Genomic DNA, 26,181 nt, shown 5'->3' with positions numbered 1-26,181 from the left:
CCCAGTTCTGGGAAGTCAAATTTAAAATGGCCATTTCTGCAAATAATGAGTTTTTATCCCATGAGGATGGCAAAGCCCCCAAGTTTTCACCACCTCACGGCTGAGGAAGTGATACCTTTTGCCCAGTCCATTAAGGATATTTGTACTTTGCACCCTGTATGGTTCTATTATGATGCCTCCTACCATACACTTATAAAAATAATCAACTATTAATCCTCGAGTATTATGTTAATATACATAAACATCTTGCTAGACTTTACAATCTACAGTTGCAAATACATACAGCTTAATTTTTTACTTACTACAGATGATTTCATTGCTGTGCATAAGCCATTATTTAAGATTCTTTATCATTCAAATGATAGGAAAGTTTAGTTAGAAGGTGTATTTGCCTCTCCTTTGTTGAATGTGATACCTCTATGTTTTTTTACCAAAGCAAAAAAAAAAAATCATATTTAATACGAAGACTATCAACACTAAATAACAATAAAGAGGTCTAGTTTTCATTTATATAAATAAATGAATTTCTCTAAAAATAAAAGTGCAGCTACCACAACTATTGAATATTCAAGTTGAAGGGAACTTTAGAACTCTTTAGTTTTCCAGTGGTTTTCAAACCATGTTCCTCAGAATTCTTAGGTTTTATTGAAGGACTGTTGTTGGAGGCAGGGAAAAGCCAAGGGGTGCAGATGGGTAGCTGTAAGCCAGAACATACACACTTTTATCTGCTTTTATAGCAAGGGGAGAGAGTATGTTAGATTTTTATATAAGAAATGAATTAGAATTGCCGTATTTCTCACCCCTTAATTTTAAACGAGGAAACGAATATATCACAGGTAGATAGAAGGGCCCTAGGCCTAAGTAGCAAGGAGTCTGTAATAGAAGGAAGCCAGTGTCTTAAGCCCCCATGCAGAGCTACTACTCCACCTGTGTTCAGCCCCTAGGAACCTAAGATCCCAGCTGCTGCCAGTGTCAGGAACGCAGAGGGATTAAAGGCTGGCAGCCCTGGTTTTAGGACTAACCTGGTTGTGTTGCTTCTGAGGAAGTAAAAACTGCTAGGAAGTCTTCGGTGTCATCTTCTGCTCCCCTTCCCAATTTACCTCTTGTTTATTTTCAAACCTTAAGCCTAGCATTAGGTAAAAATTACTGTTGATGACATTTTAGCTCAGCTTCCAAAGAAACTGGATCCGTATTGGAAACATTGAACAAAGTTGAGCTAAGTCAGAGTCCAGCTTACACCGGGTCTTTGTTTCTCAAGGAATGGTAGAGCCTTGGGACCCTAGACAAGGAATGTCCTCTGGCCAGCCAGTTACTGAGTCAGAAACAGGGACTTCGTGTTTCCAGAGTGGGAAGAGTGGCCTTGTGGGTTGTGGCAGCTTCTAACTTAAAATGATGCTGTGTGTGCACGTGTGTGTGTGTGTGTGCCCGTGTGTTTGTGTTTATGTGTGTGTGTCTGTCTTGCTTCATAATTTACAAAACTCTTACACACATCCCTCATTATATTCCCACACAAACATGTTGGCAATACCACTCCTCACATCCAAGACTTTTAAGTGATCTGCCAGAGTCACGCAGCTTACAAATGGTAGAACAGGACCCAAATCCAAGTCTTTGACCAGCACCCCATTAACTCTCTGCTGTCCTGTTTCTCTGTCATCCCTGAAGAAGGGAAAAGGATACAGTAGTTTGGCACAACATATTACCTTAAGCTTGGTTACTGTTTTCTGGTAGCATTTTACAAAGGTACGTAAGTGTATTAGTGTGGGTCAGTCACCCCAGCCAACACTGTAACTCCCTTCTTAGCCTGTTGACTTAAAGGTAGGAGGAGCCCAAAGTGTGCAGGTGGCAATCTTAACTTCCAGTTTAATAGAATTGTTGTGTCTTCCTGTGGCAGCATTCCTCCTTCTGGAACTAAAACCTCTAGGCCAGCAGAATGTAATGTCACAGGAACAGGAAGCAAAACTTTTGCTAGTGGATCACTAGGGGTGATGGTAGGTGGTGCCACTTCCACTTCCACCCCTTGATTTCTGGACCCGTGAATCCTGGCTATGGGAGAAACAGTACCATATATTGGACTTACAGTTCCCCTGACTGGGGAAGCCTCACAATCATTGTGGAAGGCAAGAAAGAGCAAGTCATGTTTTACATGGATGGCAGCAGGCAAAGAGAGAGAGCTTGTGCAGGGGAACTCCTCTTTTTAAAACCATCAGATCTCATGAGACTTACGATCATGAGAAAAGTAGGAGAAAAATCCGCCCCCATGATTCAATTACCTCCCACCGGGTCCCTCCCGCAACACGTGGGAATTCAAGATGAGATTTGTGTGGGGACACAGCCAAGCTATATCAATAAATATCGTATATATTGCCTCTTTTTGTTTAGAAACGGGAAATAGGATTTTATATTCATATTTTCTTGTATATACTTAAACTCTGGGAAAAATCCTTTTGCTTAACAACAACAAAAAAAGCAACACTGTTCAGTTATGGCTGGATTAGTATCAGGGTGAATGGGAGACTCTTCCTTTTTTAAAAAATATATCTTTGAGCCATGTGAATATATTACTTATTTAGAAACGTATTTTTAAGTTATTAATCAAATGGATAAATATTCTCTGCATGCCACTGAATGCTCATTCTTTGCCCAGCACCGTGTGTTTTTTTTGTTAGGATTTATGTATATCATCTGTGAGCCTCATCTAGCCCTAAGAGGTGGGTTCTACCACTATTCATGTTTCACAGATAAGAAACTGAGGCACGATGAGGCTAAGTAACTTACCCTGGGTTACAGGCTAGTGAGTGGTGAGAGCTGGTTCACATCCAGGCAGTCTGATTCCAGAACCCATGCTCTTAGCCACCATAGGAATGGATTAGACAAACAGCAAGAAACTCAACTTCGGCTGTGTACAAGTATGATGTAAGAGGTACTTGGAGTTTGGCACTTTTGAAGTCTGTGAATCCTAAATAATGTGTCTACATCTATAGTCCAGGAAGACTAAAATTCCATTATGCTTATCTAATTCAAGGATTGCATTTATGCTGTGGTTGTAACAATATGCTGTAGATTGAGGTAGCTGGCTTTTCAATGCCAAATATTACAGGTGCCAAGACACCTAAGGACATGCCCAGGGCAGTGGGTGGGAAGGGAACAGTGAGGGCCTCCAGATGGCGGAAGCACAGCGGGGACCAGGATGGAATGGCAAGTGTGGCCTCAGGGTGGCCTTGCAGGCAGAGGGCCTCATATGCCACCCCAAGATCACAAAGTGCTTGCTAGAACGAGTTTGGCCTGCGTCACCTGCTGAAACCTCAGTGAACGAGAACAAACAACAGTGGCAACACCTCAGCATCTTACAAGGGCTTAAGGGAGATGTTGAAACTTGATAAGTTTTTATCTTAAAGTAACATAATTTGAAGAGCTAGTGTAGCTAACAATCACTTATGACATGTTATGGTCGATTATACTCTTATTTATACTAAAAACTCTTCGTCTCTTAAAAAGTCATTATATGCAAGAATCAACTCACACAGTAAGGAGAACTGTATGTTGATTTGAGAAAAATTTTTTAAATCATTTGAAAGAAAATGTTCATCTTTTATTAATTCAGATGATGAGGAAAACCAAGGATTTACAGACAGGATGGACAGAAAGACCACCATAGCAAAAATCTACAGCTCGACTAGGACAGTGGGGTGGGGTGCAGGTGCGCATGTGTAGTTCTTACCTTCAGGCCACCCTAGCTTCCACCACTCACCAGCTGGTGGCCCAAGGTAGATTACAGATGTTATGCAGAAACTCCTCAGATAATGCTAGTTAAATCTGTCGTATAATAAGCACTCGGTGTTAACAGTAATTATCATTATTATCAACACTTACTTGATTAACTTAATATCATCAGTATATCCCAGGTATTTATATTTTTGCAATGGTAGTAATTTATAGGTTGCAAGGCATTGACTAGGAAGAGTCTCTCACTCTCCTTTATATATTGTCCTGTTACTGCCACATAAAGGCGAGAGCCTGGGGCTTGACCTTCATGTTACAGAGGGCAGAGTTCACAGGTCATCTCCCTGCTCCCACCTTCACAGCCTCGGATCAGCCTGTTGTTCAGGATGAGTGGAGCACGAGCCTGTGGCTAGTGTAGACATCTGAGACCTGTCCCATCTGTCACGACTCTTACCTAAAATCTTTGGCCCATGCCCCTTTTTTCCAGCTCCCAGCACCTATGGTTTTATGTGTCTGTTTAATGTTAGTTTCTCTCCTGGCCTCCTTAAAAGAATATACACTTTCTCTTAACTTCTCCTTTACCCTCTCATTCCTAGAAATAATGACCCATAACCCTTTCATTCATTTAAATCTTAGAGCATGTATGAGCTATATGTGTGTTTATAGTTGATAGTATTACAGGGAAGCATACAATATAATCAAATTTGAACCATAATTAGGAATACTTTTTAAAAATATTTTTAAAAGCTCAATAATAACCACTTCAATTGTTTTTTAAGGCCAGAATTGATCTCTTTCCTGATTTGATTCTGATGTAAGAAAGAAGACTCAGAAACCTTTCTCCTCATTCTCAGAGCAGAGGGTGGGGAAGTGCGTCTGCCTCATATCCTTGTTCTGTGAAGAGAAACTGATGACTGTTACATTAAAGGATTGGAAGTTCCTTTAAGGACGTTATGCTCCCATTGTCTGTTGTGTTGTAGACAGAGTGGGCCTCCAAGGCAGGTTCTTGATCCAGATCAGTGAATACACAACCTCTTGCTAAGTACAGTTCTGCATAGTTACGGTGGAAGAGTCGCTCACATTTTTCGTTGTCATGCTGGCCTTAAGAATGAGCTTGGAGAAACATCTTAGAAAAGGAAAAGAAAAACTAAGAAGACCTTAGATAATTTTCTTACTTAAAAGAATACCAGAGAGCTTGGGAAGGCTCTTCAGGAAAGAAGATGACATCTTGTTTACTGAAATCTGGAATTTGCTCTTTGAAAGCTCAGAGCACTAAGGGTAACATGGGATTTATTTGGAGTTGTGTTTTCATTATATTCAAACCATAATTATATTCAATAACACTTACGTGCCCTCCAGTAAAAACAGACATCTCTGTTTTTGCTACTATGTAGATAAGTTTGAAAGTCTGTATCCCTGACTACATGTAACCAAATAGTCTGTGAATGGTCCCTCCTGTGTTAGGGACATTTAAAAGTGGCTTTGAATTAATTCAAGTCTAAGTGGATGAAAACTTTTTTTAACTTAACATTTTTAAGATGGTTTTCCTGCTTATTCCAGAAAACAAAAGCCCATTCTGTTATTTACTACTTGCTTGGGTAGTAATGTTTATTCAACAAAAAATCAAATAGAAATTTGGCTGACAGTAGGAAAATTCTCATAGCCTAGGGAAGCAAAATAAACATCTTAAAAGTAAATAGGCTGAAACCTTGGTTTCTGTACTAAAATTCCTCTAGATCTGCTAGGTGAATATGATCATATAATTTAAGCTGGATTTTAATTCCACTGCCAGCAAAATGAAGATGTTAATATCGGCATCATGTGTGTTAGGTCTTTAGGCAAAAGTCCTAGACATGTAAAACATTTCCTTAAAAGTTAACTGTCCTCTGATTTTTCATGATAGAGGGATAATTCTGGCTTTAGGTCAACTTTGAACTGTGAAAGTTTACAAGCCCTCAACAGCTGTTCTCTAGAAAGGTGTTTTGTACATTTTATTTAATTCTTAATGATTCAGGGCATTTCTGACCTATTTTTCTTCTTGAAGCAACAACATAACTCCAGGTAAGAAGTTATACCCTCTGTCTAGCACAGAAATGTCTAAACTAATGGCAGTGGAGGGGGCAAAAGGGAGGCACAGCTTAGAACCAAATGTGCTTAGAATGTCCACATCTAAAAGCTCAGAAACTTGAGAAAGCTGGCTTTTTTGTGTGCATGCAGTTTCTTGTAAGCTTCTCTCGATAAATGTATTACACCTTACAAAATTTATATCTGAAAATTGGTCTTTGAAAAATTATTCTATAAATATTCCAGCAGTGCTCAGCTGGAGCCAGAAAGCATCTTTACTTTTCCTTTCATTATTGTTCATGTTTCTCAATTCAGTCTCTTAAGTTTCTGGTGACTGCGCCACGGGTCCCTGCCATGGCTCATTTCTCCCAGAAAACGCCCACTGCCCCACCTATTGGGTGGTAAACACCTGGGAATCAGGGAGTGGGAGTCAAGCCAGGGTGTGTGGTGCAGAATCTCACAGCTTGATTCAGAGCCAGCGCGCAATTGGATTATGTCAAAAAGGGAAAAGGTGCCACGTGCATTTGCCGTGTTTCTTCGCAGAGCAGGCCAATTTAAATATAGCCTACTACCACAACTTGTCCAGAATTAAAATAGCCTAGAACAAGTGGCAAATGGCAGGGACTGGGGCTCCTTGCCAGGAGATGGCTAAGGGACGGGAAAAATGGGCTTTTGAGAGAGGCTGTAGAGGCTCAAGTAACAACAGAAGATAGGACACCTCCTTCATAACTTAAACTTCAGGTCAACATAAGGTCCCAGGGCATAAAAAAAAAAAGACTGGTTAAATCACTCAAAAGCTTAGAAGGGTATTTCAAAAACTGAATAAAATATGCTGTATTATTTTTAAAATAAAATCTGGTTACTGAATTCCAGTTTAATGATTTCTTACCAAGAGGCAAGGACAGTACCATTCCAATTAGGTTTTCCAGACTTAGGAGACATTTTTAAGCCATGAATTGAATTACATAATAGCTCTGTAATAAAGCCTTATTTGACAGAGGAGCCTGGTACTGTAGATAATGAAATTATAACTTAAAAATGTGAGCGATCCTGACTTGTTGTCACGGCAGTGCTAATATAAGAGTTGTATCTAATATTTCGGTTAAATTATTCATTCCTGAAGTGTTTTGTGTGGTTGGGTTTGTCGTCATTGTTGTTGATTCGTTTTTCTTGTTATTTTTCCTGGGACTCAACAAAACCAAAAAACATTTGATTAAAAGAAGAATTCAGTTAAGTATTTGCCCCAAATGAAAACAAAAAACTTTCAGATACTCCTAAGTTGGTGCAGATATATATGTATTTCAATCTAATATAATGTATACATATTTAAAATGTGTCTACAGGTTTATATATTCTTCTCTAAAATTCGCAATCATATTAAACCCACCGAGCAAACATTCAGTAGTTGAGAGATTTTTCATTATACAAGGGATTCATCGCCTTATAACATTTAAGTTGGTAGTTACAAATGGTGTGGTTAAACTGATAGTTTCTTCTAAGATTACAAAGAAGATTTTAAAAATAATCCAGGTCTTTCCATTATATTTAGAGTAGACAAAGTTTTGGTTTAAAAATTAATTTCATACTTTGACAGCCAAGATAGACAAACTATTTTCTGGAATTATGCCAGCACCCTAGAAAATATATTTCAATAAGTAACTTGCAAGAAGCTATACTTGTGGTATCTCAGAGCTAAGGGTCCAACAGAGGCATCTCTGATCAAATCAGAACCTTTTCATTTCACTCTGCCATACAAGATCATGCTTTGAGCTGTTGTTACTATGACGTCTTGGAAAAACATTACAGAGAAACTTCATATTTATAATTGACTGTTGCCAGCAGTGATCTTTTGCCAGTGAGAGATTTAAGGGAGAAGAAGCTTTCTTTTCACCCCTAGCGTTACAGAGGGGTTGGAGCAGAATGATGTATGCAATGTATGTAATAAGTAGGGAAAGAAGAGTGAACATGATATTTAGAACTAGGCAGAATTACCTGTGTGCCCAGAGTAGCAAATAATGTAAAAGCATTTCTAGACATGTGTAGATCGTTAAGTATGTTGAGGTTTTGTTGGAGGTAGAAAATATAGTTGATCAGGAAATGAGGATTTGGACAGCAATGAAAAAATTTCAGGGGAGACAGGCCAGGGTTGATTATTTTAGGGAACACAAATTCAAAAGTTATCTGAAACCTGGAGAAGTGTCACTAGGAAGACAAGGAGCAGCAGGACATGCGTAGCGTTAGTAAAAGCTCCTGACGGCATAGCTGCAAGCAGTGAGCAACCCCCCTTCGAGTTTCTGTGCAGTTGCCTGCATCTTTGTCTTGGATGGGAAGGGGCTTCTTAACTCTCCTTCTTATTCTGTGGAACAAATGCATTTTCCAGGGTGTTCCAGCTCTTGGAAGAAGCCCTGTCTGCCAGGGCAGTGGGAGCCCCTGCAGGATGTGATTCTTCCAAACAACGTGATGGACCTCACAGGCCTCTCCTTGCCCTGACAGCCCTCATGTTTTCAGGGCTACTGGCCAGCCCACGAGACTCCATATGAAACTATAAAAGGGTTTTCTGTGCCCCTGTTTTCTTCATGCCATAACAAAGCATTGCCTGTGAAGTCCCATCTCCCATTGTGCCTGTTGCAGCAACATTTAGGTCCAAATTTTTAAATGCATTTTAAAAATGTATTTTTAAATGCATTTTAAAAATGTATTTTTAAATGCATTTTAAAAATGTATTTTTAAATGCATTTTTAAAATGTATTTTTAAATGCATTTTTAAAATGTATTTTTAAATCCTAGAGAGCCTCATGGCTACAGGGTTCTCTGCTTTAAATGGAAGGGGATTTTTCACATTTGTGCTTCAGATAGGGCAGAGTCAGCCAGTAAGGTGAGGGCACATCTTTCTGTCACCAAGTCTGTTGTCATGTCAGAAGACGAGTATGATTGTATTGAAAAGGCAGGAAAAACTATTTCCAGTACTCCTATTGCTGGCCAAGACTTAGCACATTGAACAAGTCTAACTTGGCAAGTACAGCCTGATGTCTAGGGCAATCCTGTAGACCCCACTAAAGTAGCTGTCAGATAGCAGCGAAGCAGCAGGCAAGGCCCTGGACCCCAAAACTAATACTAGACAACTTGCAACAAGGGGGAGGGTGGGCCTGGGGTGTTGGCGGGTTACTTTCCCTACTCCTCCCGATTCAGTCAACTTCCCTACAGTTACAAGATGGCAGTCCATAGATTCTGAATTCTTGGGCCTCTAGAAATTCTTGCCTCGGTGGAAATGACGTCCTAAATTTCCCCCTTATTTAGGGGATGTGCAGCATTCCCATTGTGCCTAGAATAATTCCTGAGATTCTTTGGACTCAGTCTGAACCTCGGATTGGTGAGGAGTAGTTCCATTCAAGTTACTGCATCTGTCACTAAGGAATGGAGTCCAGGAGGGCAGACCCTGCATTCCTCAGTGGCTGTAGCAGGAATCCATCCATTCCACCGACAGCCGTGGCATCCCAGGGCCCAGAATCAATCCCACTACGAAGATAATAAAGGTTAAAAGCTCATCAAAATGTGTGTAGAAGATCTACCCAGGCAGACAGCAGGCTCCTGGTCAAGAATATCCCAAGTCCTATAAGCGTGGTAAGTATGTAAACTTTGAAGCAGTTCACTAACAATCTGTGAGAACCAGAGGAAAAGATTCCTGTTATTTGAGCCAGGGTTTAACATGATTCTTGTACTTAGTTGGCTTGAATCCTGACTTGCATTTCTACCACCATTTTTAATGAAGGAGAATTGAACATTTTTATCTTGATGTACATGCATTCATCTTCAAAACTGACTTTGCTCCCCAAATTGTACCAATGTTACTTTTATTTAAGGGTACTAAGCAGAAACGAGTCACCCTGGTTTACATATTTGTTTCTGCTTCCATTTTCTTAATGTCCTCAGATAAGCTATTATTTTATCTCTTGAGTATTGGGATGAAGAATTTGTTTTTGGTGTAACACAGCAAATGCTAAAAATAGGTAAACTCAACAAATTTGAGACTCCCATGAGGAAAAATAAGAAAACTTCTTAAGAATCTCGGAAGAACTAGATGATCTTCTGATATTTCCTTTTAAACTTGGAGGCGTTGATTACTAATTTGGTGATTTGAGGAAGGCAACTATGAGTTGGATGAATCTGTAGTATTTTTAACACCACCTAAAAATGTTCCTGCTAAAGAATAACCTTGATGAAAACCAAATCTGTCCTATAGTCTTCAGTAAGATGTTTCCTAAGCTGTGTTATTTCATTTGAAGGTCAGCTGAAACTGGTTAAAAAAATATATATTGGGAGAAGAAAGCTCAAAATGTGCATTTTTCAATAGGAGGCATAAATGTATTAAAATAAAAGATTGAATAGAGAAGTGAGGAGAGCAGTGACAGATTCACAGAGAAAGCATGAATACAAGAAGATGAACTCTAGATATAAATGAATTCCTATAGTAGAAAGAAAAATGTATAACTAGATGATAATAACAAAATGTTTGCTAAAACAAATCTAGAAGATGGTAATAAAGAAATCTCTTTTCACAACGTAGTCTTCATCCTAAAGGTTAGGAGACCTGGGATCTACCCATTGATTCCTCTGGGTAGCCATATGACTTTGCTGTGTGACTTTGAATATATTCCTTAGTCTCTCTGAGTCTCAGGTCTCTACAGAAGGAAAAATAATTGCCTGGTCACCAGGAGGGATCATGTGGACTCTTAGAGCCCCGTTCAGCTCAAATAGTGTGTTTTAATATGTCTGTTAAAGCAGAAGTTTCAAGAGCAAAACCAGAAGTTTAATATAAATCAAGGCAAATACCCTTGTGCTTGTTGTATTGCTCTCCTCAATATCTGTTGCAGCAAGAAACTGAAGATTTAAAGTAAAAATATGCATGGGCTTCTTAGTTGAACTATAGAATGAATAATTCCTTGTCATCAAACAGATGTGAAATAAACAGTGACAGAGCGACAGTTCCTACAAGGAAACATGAAGTGAATAAAACAAGTTCACTGAGAGAATAACTATACCCCTAATTTTTTAATGTTCCTCACAAAACAGTTCTCTCATAAATTCTGTAACTTCAAAATGTGTGCCTTGACAAGGATAGAGCTTAAGACGCACAATGGTTTTGTACAGCCAGTCCCAAGCAAGTTCATGTTCATACTGTTCAGCATCAAAAGCCTGATAGAGGAATAGATCTTTTTGTTCTTCACTGGTTGGGCATATCTAGACAGAACAAAGTGAGGTGGCAGACTGGTGGATCTGAGATTTCTAGATAACCATTTTAGATAATATAAAACAGGTATAACCTTAGAGAATGTTTTTCAACTGTGAGTTCAAGGAGGAGTTCTAGCAGGCGCGTGTCACTTTTAAGGAGTGAATGGTATTTGCTTAATTTTTAAAAATGTAGTTACAAGTATGTATAAAATGGAATCATTTGAGCACCACAGTGTGCATTTAGTGGGCATTTGCAGCTGCTAAGTGGAGGTTAGGTCAGTTTATGATCTGATCACTTGGTCAGTGTGTCATTCAGCTGAATAGCCCTAGCTGCCATCATGTATTTTGCCCATGATGCAGTCTAGAATTGCTCTAATTCCTAGTCATGCTTAAATATGTACCCATAGTGGACCATTGGTAAAGGACAAGAAGCATAACAACACTGATAGGTGAAAAAAAACAGCATTGACGTTGGTAATTCTCATCATTACCCAGAAGGTCTTCTCAGGTTCTGAAGTTCTTATCAAGCGCTTTCAGATGTTTGCTCCAGTGCTAAAAAGAACATGGAGTCAGGGTTATATCTAGTATCATTTTATAGAATATGCATCCATTTTAAAATAATTTGGCCTGCCTGATTTTTTGCTTGATTTTTCACCCTTTCTATTTCCTCTGGTCCAAAGGCTCTATACACTTCCTTCCTTCCTACCCAGAACTCTGTCATGGGTTACACCGTGCTCCCCATCCTCCTTGCTCCATGTCTCTGACCCTGCATCAAAGCCACCTTTTCCCTTCTCTTCTTCTCCCAGAAGAGACAGCCCTGCTAGAGAACGATGCAGAATCATATAGATTCTAATGTGCCTTTCTTAACATTTCTGAGAACTTCTGTACAGTGCTGACTCCAAATCTTTACCTCTTTAAGCCCCAGATTTCCCCTGCCAGCTGTTTATTTCAGCAGAAGATCAATAATGGGCATTTATCTACTAAGTACCTCTCTGTGTTAGTACTAAGTACTTCATATATATTCGTTCTTATCCCAGACCAACTCTAAGAAGTAATATTCTCCCCATTTTACAGGTGAGGAAATTGAGACTAAGGTGATACAGCCAGCATGTGATAAAATGGGGTGTGCACCGGGGTCTGCCTGGTTCCAAAGCCCACGACACTTTAGGTCTTTTTTGAGCTTAGGCTTCTTCAGGTTTTATGATCCTTAAAATCACTGAATCACCCCTTTCACTGTTCTTACATTCTTTCCTGTTTCCTTTCTTTCACTTATCCAGGACTTAATTCCAGCAATTGTCACCTTTTCAGAGCTGCTTCATTTTCTCCTGTTCTCTGGGCATCCTTCCCACCTTCCAACAGGATCAGCTCTCATTTTCTTAAAATACGAGTAAAATGTCTTTTTCCTTGACCCAGCTAATCCTTCTGGTTACTGTCCAAATTTCCTCCTTCCTTTCTGGGTCAAAAGTCTCCAGCATGTGGCCCACACCTGCTTCCTCGGCTTCCTCTGCCCGCTTCCTTGCCAACTCCCTTCAGTCCGGCTTCTGGGGTGGCCTCCTTGTGAGAACTGCTTTCTGAAAGGTTCTTATCAAATTCAGCAAACTTTCCCTAGCCCTCACCTTCTTCAGTACTGACTCATTTCAGTGACTGCACATAAATCCGCCAGGCAGGCTGAGAAACATGCAGCTGCCCCAGAGATAAGGCAAATTCAGATCTGGCCCGTTTACCTCCTAAAAGAAGCCCAGGATTTGTGCAAGAACAAGAACTGTGAACAGCTTTATTAGAAGTTCCCCTTCTACCTGTATGCTACTGCTGTTCCATTTACCTTCCTGTTTCGTTCACCCAAGGACACTTTGTCTCAGTCCTTAGTTCTTTGCTTTTTTGACTCACTTATTTGGTGAGTTCAGTCACCTTTCATTGAACTCATCTTCTGTGACATGACGCTCACAGTTCCGTTTAGAACCTTGACCTTTAATTTGCATAGCAGCCCTGTATCTCCAACTACAGATGCCTGTGTCGTGTAAAATCCTAGTTGTCTAAAACAGAACTTGTCATCACTCTCAGACCATAGTGAGGTCATTTATTCGTACACCAAATTAGAAATCTTGGGGTTATCTTTTATGTTTTTCTCTTTTTTACCTATTTATTCATCCACTAATATTTGTTGAAGACAGCCTCCATGCCAGGCTTTATGTTAAAAGCTTGACAAACAGGCATAAGTCTGCCCGCATTTTACAAAGTTCCGATCCCTCTTTCCTTAAAATGCCCATCAGTTATTGCTTTATGTTACAGCTGTTTCCTCTATTAGATTCTTAGCATGCCAGGGCTGAGTTGCATGCAGCAACTTCTCAACAGAGAGCCCAGCCTTGGTTTTTTCTCTCCTCACTTCCTCTGGATATATAAGATGCTCTGTAAATAGTAGTACATTAGGTGACTTCCTTTTCTTTTTAGTTGTTGTAAAATATGTATAACATAAAATTTACCATCTTGACCATTTAAGTATACATTTCAGTAGTAGTAGACCCACATTGTTGTGCAACCAATCTTCAGAACGTTTTCATCTTGCAAAACTAACAATCTGTACCCATTAAACAATAATGCTTTATTCTCCCCCCTCCAACCACCTGGAAATTACTGTACTACTTTCTGTCTCTATGAATTTGACTACTGTAGGTACTGCATGTAATATTTGTCTTTTTGTGACCGGCTTATTTCACTTAGCATAATGACTTCAAGATTCATCCATGTTGGGGCATGTATCAGATTTTCCTTTTTAAGTCTGAATAATATTCCAGTATGTATATAATCGCTGCATCCCACTGAATGGGAGAAAATATTTGCAGATCATCTCTCTGATAAAGAGTATCTAGAATACATACAACACGTTTTGTTTATTCATTCATTGACATTAGGATTGTTTCCACCTTTGGATTATTATAAATAATGCTGCTATGAACATAGGTGTATAAATATCACTTTGAGACCCTGCTTTCAATTTTTTTTTTTAGTATATACTGAAAAGTAGAATTGGTGGATTATGTGGTAATTATATTTTTAATGTTTTTAGGAACCACCATCCTGTTTTAACAGTAGCTGCACCATTTTCCATTCCCACTGGCAGTGCGCAGAGCCTTCGGTTTCTCCACATCCTTGCTAACACTTGTTATTATCTGTTTTTTTTTTTTATAGTAGCCATCCTTATGGGTGTGAAATAGTATCTCATTGTGGTTTTGATTTGCATTCCTTTATGCTTAATGATGCTGAGTGTCTTTTTAAGTGCTCATTGGACATTTGTGTCTCTTTGCAGAAATGTTTATTCAAGTCCTTTGCCCATTTTTCCATCAGATTGTTTTGTTGTTGAAGTGTGGGAGTTCTTTATATGTTCTAGATACTAACCCCTTATCAGATACATGATTTGCAAACATTTTATCCCATTCGGTGGGTTGCAGTGATTATGTTTTAAAGAGGAGTTTTCATCTTATTTAATGGTAATGTTTTTGAACTTTTGAATGACCCTCATTATAAAGGACCTTTCTCCAAAAATTATTCCAAGAAGAAAACATCCCTTAAATATTTCTACATCAGATTTTTCTCAACACATAACATGGGAAGGTAAATCTTATATAAGTTTTATAAAGCTCAATGAAGTAGAATAACCAATTATTTGGCATATTCCAATCAAGGATTAGAAATGTGCCTTTGATCTGTCCTATCCAGAGAGTATAGCCTTTAAGCTTATTAAGCTTTTGATCAAGTGTTAAGGAATAAAGTCTATAAAGTACTTAATTAAGTGCTTATTTTCCAAGCTTAAAAAATGTTCTGGTGATAGACAAAAAGAGATCTTATAAAAGGAGGCTGAATAGTAGACACCGCTATTCCTAAATTATTACATATGTCCCCTGAGCAGGAGCACACTGCAGGGGTCTAGAGTTCAGAAAACTTAGTATTACAAGAGCTTATTAATCCAGGAATGTTTTGTTTCATTTATTTATCCTGCTTTCCAAAAAGTATTTGCAGGACTCTATAATGAGTTACATACATGATAGAATTCCTGATATTGAGGGTATAAAAATAAAGTCATGTGGTTAGAAAGGGTTACTGTGCGCGTACATTGAGGATAGTTTTGCTTCCAGGTAGCCTTAACCAAAAGAGAAACAATCGATCCCATAGTTCATGTTGTATGATACAAGGAAGCACAGCAGTTAAGCATCAGAGACCACATTTTTCCTGGTACCAGACTCTAAGGAGGAGTGTATCACCTAGATCTTTATAAACATGACAACGATTCCCCATAATGGACAGCCTTTTACAAAAGGCATATGAACATTCTTCATGTGAATCTTGGCTCCTCTCCTCTCCCTACGCATCTGTGGATGCATTTGTAGGATGGAGTAATGTGGTTGAACTTTTTATCTCATTGACAAAAATCATTTGTGGCTCAGAATGGCCTCACCTACTCTCTGGCTATTAATACTTTCAAAGCCTATATCATAACACCTCTGCAGAAGTTTAGGCCCTTGAAATATCAAATACCAGACTTCATTAGGAATATTATTCCCTTTAGTATAACACAGGGCATAATAGTTTACATTTTATATTATTTAGAAATAACTGAATAACAATAGTTTACATTTTATATCCAAATAACTTGATATTGCTTTTAAAGAAAAGGAAGACAGGAACTCCTGCCTTGGCAAAGTGGACAACTATTCACTGGTGATATAACTTGTTTTAAACCAGGACATAAGAATTCTGTCTTAAAGTTATTATTCCAGGTCCTATCTTGTTTTTTTTTTTTTTTAAAAAAAGGAATTTATGGAGAAAATTAACATTCAGTAATGAATAGATGGTGAAGATGGGTTCACATAAGTCATCTTCCCAAATCAAGTTTACTGAGAATGGAGCTGTAGCTGAATTATTGTCTATTCTAGACCAAAATCTTTATCAGCTTTGTCTGTTAGCAGATGTATAAAAGATTGCAAGTTAGAAGTTGGGACAGACATCTCAGGGCCCTATGTGTACCTGTGCTGAGCCTTGCTGAGTCTATCTTATCAGAGACCCAAATCCAGATTGAAAGAGTCATTTCTTACTAGGTGCAGGTAACTCAGAAATCACACCTCTGATTTTAAGCTGACGCCTGTGGAGCCAGTTGGTTATTGTCCCTATCAAGAGTGTTCCTTGCTTAACAGACTGATTTCTTCTTAAGAGCTCCAACTGGCTGCATGGGATAATTGGTTTTCTCAAATCTAGGTCTCTCATAAATGAATAATGTCACAGTCCAAAAGAAAGGCTAACGGCTCCTATTTTTTGCATTTTCTTACCCATGGTGCCATAACCCAGGAATGAATTTTTGGTTATTAGGCATTTTCAAGACCACCTGGAAGGAAATAAAATGGCAGAGAGGAGGATTGAAGTAGGGAGGTCAGTTACCTTTGTACTAACCCTGGTGAGGTGGCAGTGAACCAGAGAACGTGAAATGGCTGGGTGGGGGAATATATTCTGAAGGTGGTGCCAGCTGGATTTGCTGACAGTGGATATGGTGTGTGAGACAACGGGAGGTGTCAAGGATGACCCAAAGGTTTTGGCTTGAGCAGCTGCAAGAATGGTGTTGCCATCAACCAAGACTTGGGTTTTATGTGCCAATAGCTTTTATTTTTAAATTTTTCTAATAATTTTCTTGAAATACTTGTACATCAAAGCAAATCACAAGGACAGCCCCTGAATCAATTAGGTTATCGCCTCTGCTGTCAAGTTTTAAGAGTCAGATCAGTAAACTAACTTAGACTTAATATGTCACAGATTTTTAAAAACATCAATATCAGCACAATTTTGAAGCAGTTTATTGTTGAGAAAAGGCTATGTAAAAAGTATAAATAGCGCTTCACCTTTAGCAGACTTGTTCTCCATTCTAGATGAAAATCTTTATCAGCTATGTGAGAGTTCACAGATGTATGAGAGATTGAAAGGAGCTTGGAGATGTCTCAGAGACCCATGTGTACCTTAGCAGGAGGAGAATATTCTCAGCATGTTCCATGTATAATTGAGTACGCTTTTTGTTAAAGCCTTACACGTTTAAGAAAAGGAAACTAGATTATCTTCTCCTAAGCCAACTAGAGAGCTCATAAAACACTATTTCAGTCATTAAAGAAAAGGAAACCTCACATACTCATCAAATTGCTGGTTAGGAAAATAATTTGTCATTAAGTTTGTAACTACAGGTGATGCCTAGCATTCAGAAATTCCCCATTTATTGTTGTGGCTGGTCACGGTTGACCCCTGCAGAGCTTATGTCCAGGAGGGCGTTCCATAGCTGCTCAGTGAGCATAACCAGCTGCCCAGGTCTCCGCAGCCAGCATGGCTGTGGCGTCTTCACGCATAAGGTGCAGCTCTTCACAAGTTAAAAATTTGGTTTATTTGTTAAAAATATATAGCCCTAAAAGAAAGTCAACAGCTGATGCTTAACTGAAAGAAGTGGCCTTTCAGTTACTTTTTACTGCATTTGATGGGAGAAAGTATCTGAGATAATGGTATTTGGAGGCTCTTGAAGGTCTGAAGATTTGTAAATGTCAGCAGTCTTTTGATACATGAAATGCTTTGGGGCACGTATGCCACTTTGGTGTATGCACGTTTTGCCTGTGACCAGCAACAGCATCAGGGCATGCAGTTTGAGTGGTTTCAGCTTATCTCTCCGGACTGCCTGACCTGAACCCTCCCCCCAACACAAAAACAATCACAATTGACTGATTACAGGGGTCGTGTGTCACTCTGGAGCTGAGCCTGGGATGTGATCACATGAATTCACTAACATGAGCCAGAGGCAAGTCCAGATTATTCCTGGGCAAAATCTAGACATGCCACTGGCCTTAGCTCTACAGGCTGGTGTTAACAGCAAACTAACAGTGGGTTCCTGTTCTTCCTTCTTGTCATCGGTTCCAAAAGCTCTTGAGCAGACTTCAGGATTCAGGTTTGAATGTGGTCTTGACTCATCTGACCAGCTGTACAGTAGCACTGAGCCACAGAGCTAGGCTGGATAGAAAGGTCCTCCTTTGCTGTGTGGTCTTACAGGAAACAGCAAATAAAAAAGTAAAGGGTTAAATGCTAGCAGCCTTCACTGATGCTGTGCTTCCAAAATATATTTGCAGAAAGGTTAAGCTGTATTTGTCTATTCTGCAGTTTAGCATATTATAAAAAGTAGTAGATATACTACTACTGTTTATTTGACTGTATGGTGGTGTGTTGTGATTGGATCAGAGTAAGTTATCTGTACTTGAGTTTTGCAAATTTATTAAAGGGCTAAGAGATTGTATTATAAAGCAGCATAGCTGTACTCTTATGGCTTCATTAATTATGACACCTAGACATAATTAGGCCCTGGCTAAGAATAGCAGACAAAATGGAAAATCATTTGGGGGAAAAAAAAGTTTAGATTCTGAGAAACTGAAAGAACATTAGTAGAGGGTATCCGTTTGATTCTCAGGCACAACACACAGAACTAAGGCATTACCCATCATAGATTAGCAATGGCACCCATGCGGGGTTATCCCGACAGCTGGTTGTTTAAGAATATGTCCCTCCCCTCTTGATATTATTTCCATTTCATATTTCCTGATACCCTGTACACAAATAACCTAAGGCGTCCTCCATGGTTTAGAAATAGCAGTTTTGATGATTCGTTTTTAATTAATAGACTTTATTTTTTTGGAGCAGTTTTAAGTTATCAGAAAAATTGAACAGGAACTACAAAGTTCCCATGTACCTCCTCTCCTCATGCATACACACAGTGTCCCCTATTATTAACGTCTTGCATTTTGAGGTGCATATGGTCTAATTGATGAACCGGTATTAATACATTAGTATTAAAGTCTATGGTTTACATCAGGCTTCATTCATTTTTGTGTTGTACAGTCTATAGATTTTGACAAATAGGTAATGTCCCCCACTACAGTATCATGCAGAATAATTAAACTCCCCCAGATATGCCCTCTGTTCTACCAATTCATTCTTCCCTACTATACCCCGAACTCTTAGCGACTCCGGATCTTTTTATGGTCTCTATGGTTTTGTCCTTCCATTCAGTTTTAAGAACTACCCAGCTTTTCCTAAGGAAGCATCATTTATTCCTTTATTCATAAAGTGGTCCCTCAATAAATAGTGTGTGCCATGTCGTGTTCTGCACTTTGGGATTATGACAGAGGACAAAAAATTAAAAATCCCCATCTTCACAAAGCTTACATTCGAATACATCAAGCCTCCGTGCTTGCTTAGAGCCTAAATAGAAGTGAAAGGGGCCCCATGAGAGCACAGGACGAGAGGAAGTTATTGAAGACAGTAATGTGAAAAGGGAGCCTCCTACCAGTTGGCCCCCTTGTCTCAGGCCAGGCCCGGCTCCCCCCATGTTTTCCCCTGCAGTCTGGTCCCAGGAGTTGTGCCTGCCAGCCTCCTCCAGCTGTGTGTTCTCCCTGAAGAGCATCCAAAGTCCATGCCTTTTCCCAACTCCTCCTCTCTCCTGCTGCCTCCAACATAAGTGTAAGCACCTTTCTCAGACTTCCATTAAGTTTTCACTGCTAGTTATCTATAGCCCTACCTAGTGCTAATAAAATATAATAGAAAGTTTACAAAGTCATAAGAAAGAGGTACCCATAAACATCTGAAGACTAACGGGACAAGGCCTTCCCCTCTGCAGAGCAGATAAACCAGAGTTTGTTGTTGTTGTTGTTGTTGTTTTCTTCCCTCCAGCCCTCTCTGGGACCAGTAGACATCATTCCCTGGTCCAGCCATAAGAAACCCTATTCTTTTTCCTGCCACCTTCCCCATAACCCTAGTCATCCAGAAAGATGAGAGGTTTCCATGAGTGAGGACAGGCCAGGGAGGTGACAGAAGACTGAAAGATCCATTTCATCCCTGCCAGTTCTGCCTCGCTGTCACCTTTTTGGTTCATACCAGAAACATGCCTAAAAGTCAGCTAAATGGACTCCTCAGGAACCCTTCTGAGCATGTTCTTAGAGCGGGCCCTGTGGTTTGCTCCGGCTGGCGAGCGCCAGTAGTGCATATATCCCCACTACACATCCAGCGGCATCATGCTGGTAGCCTGAAATTGGCCACGGTGAGAGCATTTACACATGGATATGAGTAAACACTACCAATCCCCATTTCACTAATTTTTTTCTTCAAAGAGCTACTTCACCAACATGCCAGTGGGCAGACCTTTCTTAGTCAAATTCTTACACTGATTGTACCATAGAAATTAATTCGATAAACACTGTATTAATTTATATGTTCTAATTCTACTTTCCATAATTTTAGGGGTGGGGAGAAATGCCAACCAAAGTCAACAGCAGATTTGATCCAGTAAGTTTTGAAAACCACACTTAGCATCAAGCTACACAGACCTTGTGCTTGCTTTTTATTTCCCTTGAGAGAAGGGCTGAGGCAATTCATAGGAAGTTTAGTTTCATCTATGGCATCTTCATTGAAATTTTACGGCAATAGAACTCTAAAATTTTTGCTCTTGTGGGTGTCGAGCCATAATCATAATTAACATTTCTTTTCCCAGATTACGATTTGCTTGTCCCTGTGTAAGTAACAAAGGGCCACCTATGCTGACTCGTCCTTTTGTACCCCATGTAGGACTGCACACGCCAGGGCGAAGGCCGATGCTGCCGACCAGGCCGCGCTGGCCGCTCGCCAGGAGTGCGACATCGCGAGAGCTGTGGCCAGGGAGCTGTCACCTGATTTCTACCAACCAGGTAAAACAGTGCTTTGATGAGCGAGGCAGGAGCACTGGCTTTGGTTTGCTTTTATTTCCTTTTCGTTTCAACCTAAAGGTCTGTGCTTCCTGAATCCCAGCAATACCGTTACACAGAATAAGCAGGGGCGCATGTGGATCCTTCATCTGAAATGCTTGGGACCAGAAGTGTTTCAGATTTCAGATTTCTTGATATTTTTCTATATTTGCGTATACATAATGAGATCTCTTGAGCTGGGGACCCAAGTTGAAACATGAAATTCATTTATGTTTCATAGATACCTTATACACATTGCCTGGAGATAATTGTATACAATATTTTTAATATTTTTGCACATGGAACAAAGTTTTAACTGCATTTTGACTGTGACCATCGATCATGTGGAATTTTCCACTTGTGGCATCATGTTGGTGCCCACAATGTTTTGGATTCTGGAGCATTTCAGATTTTTGGATTAGGAATGTTCAACTTGTAGTAATAAATATCACCTGAAGTCTGAGTGTTAGCCCTGGAAATGGGTTATACCCCAGAGTCTCGCCCTTCCTCCCCTCTACATATGACCAACAAAGTTTGACCTGATAGCAGTAAACCAGACAAGAATCTAAAAGAAATATCTGATTCTAAGAAATTGTGTTAGTGACAGCCACAGATTTTATAACAAATACTCCCAAATTCAGAGGCACTTTTAGCATTAAGAGAAGAGCCAGTCGGTACTGTGACTATTTTTTCAACGTATCTGAACTAAAGTTCAAAGGAGTGTGGTTAGGAAATAAAGCAGCATACCACTTAAAGAGATTAATCTGCCCAGATTAAGAGGAAAATGCATGTCATGATGGAAGAAATAAAAGTGACAACCTCAAAAAAATTGATCTTGGTCATCTGCCCCCCCCCCAGATGTTAGTAAATAGCAATCAACAAATATGTGCAATAGGTTTAAATACTTAATTCACTTTCTAGTAGTTTCCCAGTAGACTCTTTCCACCCCCTCTGTAATATACTAGTGTTTTTGTTTTGAATTTCAAAAAGGCAATATTCACCTTTTTATATATATTCCATTATTTTCTAAAGAACATCTGTCTAGTGATTGTTCGAGGCATCAACAGATTTCTAGGTGGAGAAACCAAAATAAATGTTCTCAATTTCTATTAAAAGTTACATTTCTTGGTAAAGAATTTTTCCACCCTGGTTTTTGTGAAATCAAGCTGTATAACTAGCATCCTGTGCCTAGCCCAGCACCCTGCATGAGATAGGTGTTCGATACATGTTTGGTTCTGGTGAGCGGTATACACTGTTGGAACCCATAGGGTATCACTGAGTCCTAACGAACAACATAAGTCAAAGTGAACAAAATAGCAAGATTCGTAGAAAAGCTAGAAACTTGGCGATAATCAAGGATGGAACAATGAGAAATGACCTGGAGAATGGGAGCATGAGGTTCCTGCAAAGAAAGAAGACAGTGAAAGGCCAGGAAAAGAAGATTCGGTTTTTATAAGAGAAAGGCTGAGGAGGGACCCAGGGTGGTTATTGAATGATAGATACCATCATCACAGAGTGACTTGTCTAAGAGTTCAAGTCCAAGGCAACCACTGAGAAGGGTGTTTTCTTTCACATGCACCTCTTTTAAACCTCTGGTTGAGATTTAAATCATTTTATATATATATATGCATTTTTTTAAGGAAAAGGAACCTTTCCATTTTTTTGCAGCGACCTCTGGTAGGAATAAACTCTCCTCTGGCATGAAATGAACTCGTACTTCCCTGGTACCTAAGTATATTGGCAAATTAGCTGTTCCAGGGCATGAGAGCTGGGGAGAGACTTCAGCCACCCAGGAGAAATTGTTCTCTCCTCCCCAGCAGTTCTTGCCATTGGAAGGAACCTGACTGATCAGGAGACACTGGGCTTGAGCGGTTCTGAAAGCACACAAACTTACTGTTGTCTGCAGATGGTAATTTCTTGGTTCTGTTAATTCTGTTGGGGAATGGGGTCCCTTTAGATTCCTATTAGGTGTTAACAAGAGGTAAATGATATGAAAGATCATCTCAGTTTCCCAGTCTGAGTGGTTTTAAAAGCCTTTTCTGGTGTAAAAGCATTTGAGGGGAAAAAAAATATTGTGGGAAAATGTAATTCCACCCTTTCTTAGCTAAAACAGCTTCATATAAGCAAGTTGTCCATCGGGAATGAATACATCACAGTAGCATGGATGACAGCGGGTCTATTTGAGACCAGAGCTTGTGGGGGAGGCTGCAGTCCCCTTTGACCCACAGCCAGCACTTCCTTCAGCAACTGTATAGAAAGCCTTTTCTGTCGCGGGTATTATTGATCTTCTCAAGGGAGCATAACTCATGCTCTCCACTTTGCATTTACAGGGTGAGCGAATCAGATAGACATTTTTGAAAAGGGCTTTCAAGTACTTCTAAATTAGGTTGGCCATTTAATTTACATATCTCAGATATAAAAGTCTCCATTGTTTGGAATGCATGTGTTCGTGCATAGAAGTTGTTAACCCTGTAATAAAGGATGCTTGTCATAGCTTACATGTTGAACGCTTCCATGGCAAATTACCTATTTTCAGGAGCTGGCAGTATTTTCAGATATTTTCCATCTTAATTAAATCTTATGATCTTTAGTTTAAAACTGTATTATTCTACAATTCAGTTAGAAACTAGGGAAAAAAACATAGCCTCTTGATTATAAAAGCGAGAAATGGAAAAAAAAAAGGTTGCTAGATCATATGTAGATTAATCAAAAAAATTTTTAAATAAAATAATAACTTTTGTCATTAAAGAAAAAAACACAGCCATGTGGGACGGCTTTCTCCCCCAAAGGGTTAAGCTCTAATAAACAGAAAGCATACAAATGGATGTTTGTGAATGTATATATAGATAATTGTGTACATACACAGAAACCTAAATTGCCATTAGTGGGAGTGACACAGTGAGTCATCCCCCAAGAACTTAGAAGATTGCCCTCTGAGAGTTCAACTTGAAAATGAGTCCCTGAAACTACACAAAGGTAGATCAGGTGATCATAAGTAATAGGATGGCTTTAAGAACCACAGGATTTCCTTGTAACCTGATTGGGCTATAAAAACATCGAAAGAAAACTTGGTCACCCAAGGAAGTATAGAAAAAAGAGAGTCACAGAGGCAAAAATTGGCAGTGTTCATCCCAACACTATCCAGAGGAGGAGAAGCCTGACCCAGAACCTTGGAGGACTGCTCTCATGTTGGCAAGGACGTTTCTATTATGGGGAAGGATGCGGGGAACTGTGGCTCTGCTGTACGGCTTTACTGGCAAGATCACCCTGACTCAGGAAATGGATGTATCAGGCTAGCCCAGCTTGATGCCATTACATATTTGATTCAGCTCATGCTTCTTGTTCTGATTCCATGTTCACCAGTAACTTTCTAATTTTGGTTGAGCTTTCCATGGAGTTCTGCCAACAAGGAGAGCGTGTACTGGTAGTATCAACATGAGTCCCCTGACCTATGTGACATTTACATTGCTCATTGTAAACTAGTGAATTGGCCTTCTAGGATTGTACATCAGTCTGGTGAGCTTTGGTAATGTGAGTCTGCCCCAAGGGATGGCTCTGCTTCAAAGTGCTGGAAAATCAGGTTTCTATGCCAGCAAGGCTGACATAGGCTTTAGAGCAAGGGTGTCCAATGTTTTGGCTTCCCCGGGCCACATTAGAAGAAGAATTATTGTCTTGGGCCATACATAAAATGCACTAACACTAATGATAGCTGAGGAGCTAAAACAAAATCACAAAAGGATCTCATAATGTTTTAAGAAAAGTTTATGAATTTGTGTTGGGCCACAGGTTGCACAAACTTGCTTTAGAGGGTAACCACTAAGGAAGCAGGAGGGACTGGGGCAGCGACCCTTCCTGGGAAGGAAGATTGGGAGACTAGATTTGTGGCTCTTTCTCCCACTGTTTCAATTTCTTTTTAGGCCAGACACAGTGGCTCATGCCTGTAATCCTAGCAGTTTGGGAGGCCAAGGCGGGCAGATCATGTGAGGCCAGGAGTTCACGACCAACCTGACCAACATGGCAAAACCCCATCTCTACTAAAAATACAAAAATTAGCCGGGGCTGGTAGTACATGCCTGTAATCCCAGCTACTTGGGAGGCTGAGGCATGAGAATCATTTGAACCCAGGAGGCGGAGGTTGCAGTGAGCCAGGATGGTGCCACTGTACTCCAGCCTGGGTGACAGAGCGAGACTCTGTCTCAAAAAAAAAAAAAAAATCCTTTTAGTCAAGATAATTCATTTTAATTTCAAGTGATATTAAGTAGCATGTAAAATTTTTATATTTATTGATGGGGCAGGGGCTGAGCATGAGTTAAATTAAAACACTGCCCTGGAATGTGGTAAATTTAGTACTTGGAGCCCTCTTGGGAGAGAGCCAGCCTGCTTCCCTGGGTATCATCCCCAACAAGATTTGTCTTCACATGTTTAAGCATAAATGTGCTCATACACACAGTGCATTGACTATTTAGAGTGAAGTCTTTAGCACAGATTTTTATGGACCAGTGTTAACTGAGCTTGCATTTCTGATATGAATTAGAAGACTTCAGAAATCAAAGCATATCTCCATTACATAATTGTCTAGGCCTATCATTAATATGTCATGGATTTGATTAAGAAAAGGGAAGCATCCTGGAATAGATGACTTCTAAGCTCACCTTCCAAACCCCAAATTCTGAATAAATTTTTTCATTAAAAAGGGAAACTGAATAATCCACTAGATGACATGAAATTAATAATTCATGAGTTTGCTGGTTACTCATACCACATATTCATTCTGGTACATTCAGTTTCACAAATGGGTATTGAGTGCCAGCCAAGTGCAGGGTACTAGAAAGGATGTCCCACAGTTTGCAGACCAGAGCAGTATGACTGTGGTCACAGAAATTGCAGGATTGTTATAGACGGGACTGTGAAGTCCTATAGGAAAAGAGTGTTCTTTCTATATCGAACACAAAAGTGATCCTGCTATCAGTTACACAATGTTTTTAGACTCTTTCAATCTGGTCCTCTTTTCAATGATTGTCGGTCTCCACAGAAAATGTCCAATTTGTACTTAATGACTACTGCTGTTGCTACAAAACTTTTGATATTGGCACTGTCCTCATAGACATTTGTTTTGGGGAATCTTTATGGTGCTGCTGCCCATAGCCAGCCCACCAAGGCTCACCTCTGAAGAACTAGCTGGATACCCTGCTGCCACCATCTGCCATATCTGTTCAGAGCCTTCGTGCCAACTAGAACGAGTAACCTTTGAGTGTTGGTGGATGGCATGCCGAATGTTGTTTGTTTTTTCACGTTGTATGGGAGCCATGTCCGTGAGCGGGTGACCTGTATCTGACTTCTTCCCAATATGAGTCTCCAGGAGGAGAAAATCCTTTGAGATTCATAG

At 39.8% G+C, this 26,181-nt stretch overlaps 1 protein-coding gene across 6 annotated transcripts in view; it reads left to right on the top strand.

Moving 5' to 3' along the window:
• The window catches only part of JPH1 (junctophilin 1), an 80,321-nt gene that overhangs the window by 39,829 nt on the left and 14,311 nt on the right, over positions 1 to 26,181 (top strand). For all 6 annotated transcript variants that reach the window (XM_005563563.5, XM_065519377.2, XM_005563559.5 and 3 more), the window contains exon 3: positions 20,641 to 20,759. In XM_005563563.5, coding sequence (XP_005563620.2) covers positions 20,641 to 20,759 — 119 coding nt within the window. The remainder of the gene's footprint in view (positions 1 to 20,640; positions 20,760 to 26,181) is intronic.

The sequence above is a fragment of the Macaca fascicularis genome, chromosome 8 (genome assembly GCF_037993035.2).
Source record: "Macaca fascicularis isolate 582-1 chromosome 8, T2T-MFA8v1.1".
In the NCBI taxonomy this organism is placed as follows: domain Eukaryota; kingdom Metazoa; phylum Chordata; class Mammalia; order Primates; family Cercopithecidae; genus Macaca; species Macaca fascicularis.
Note: the sequence above shows the minus strand (reverse complement) of the source record. Positions and strands in the feature narration are given on the sequence as shown.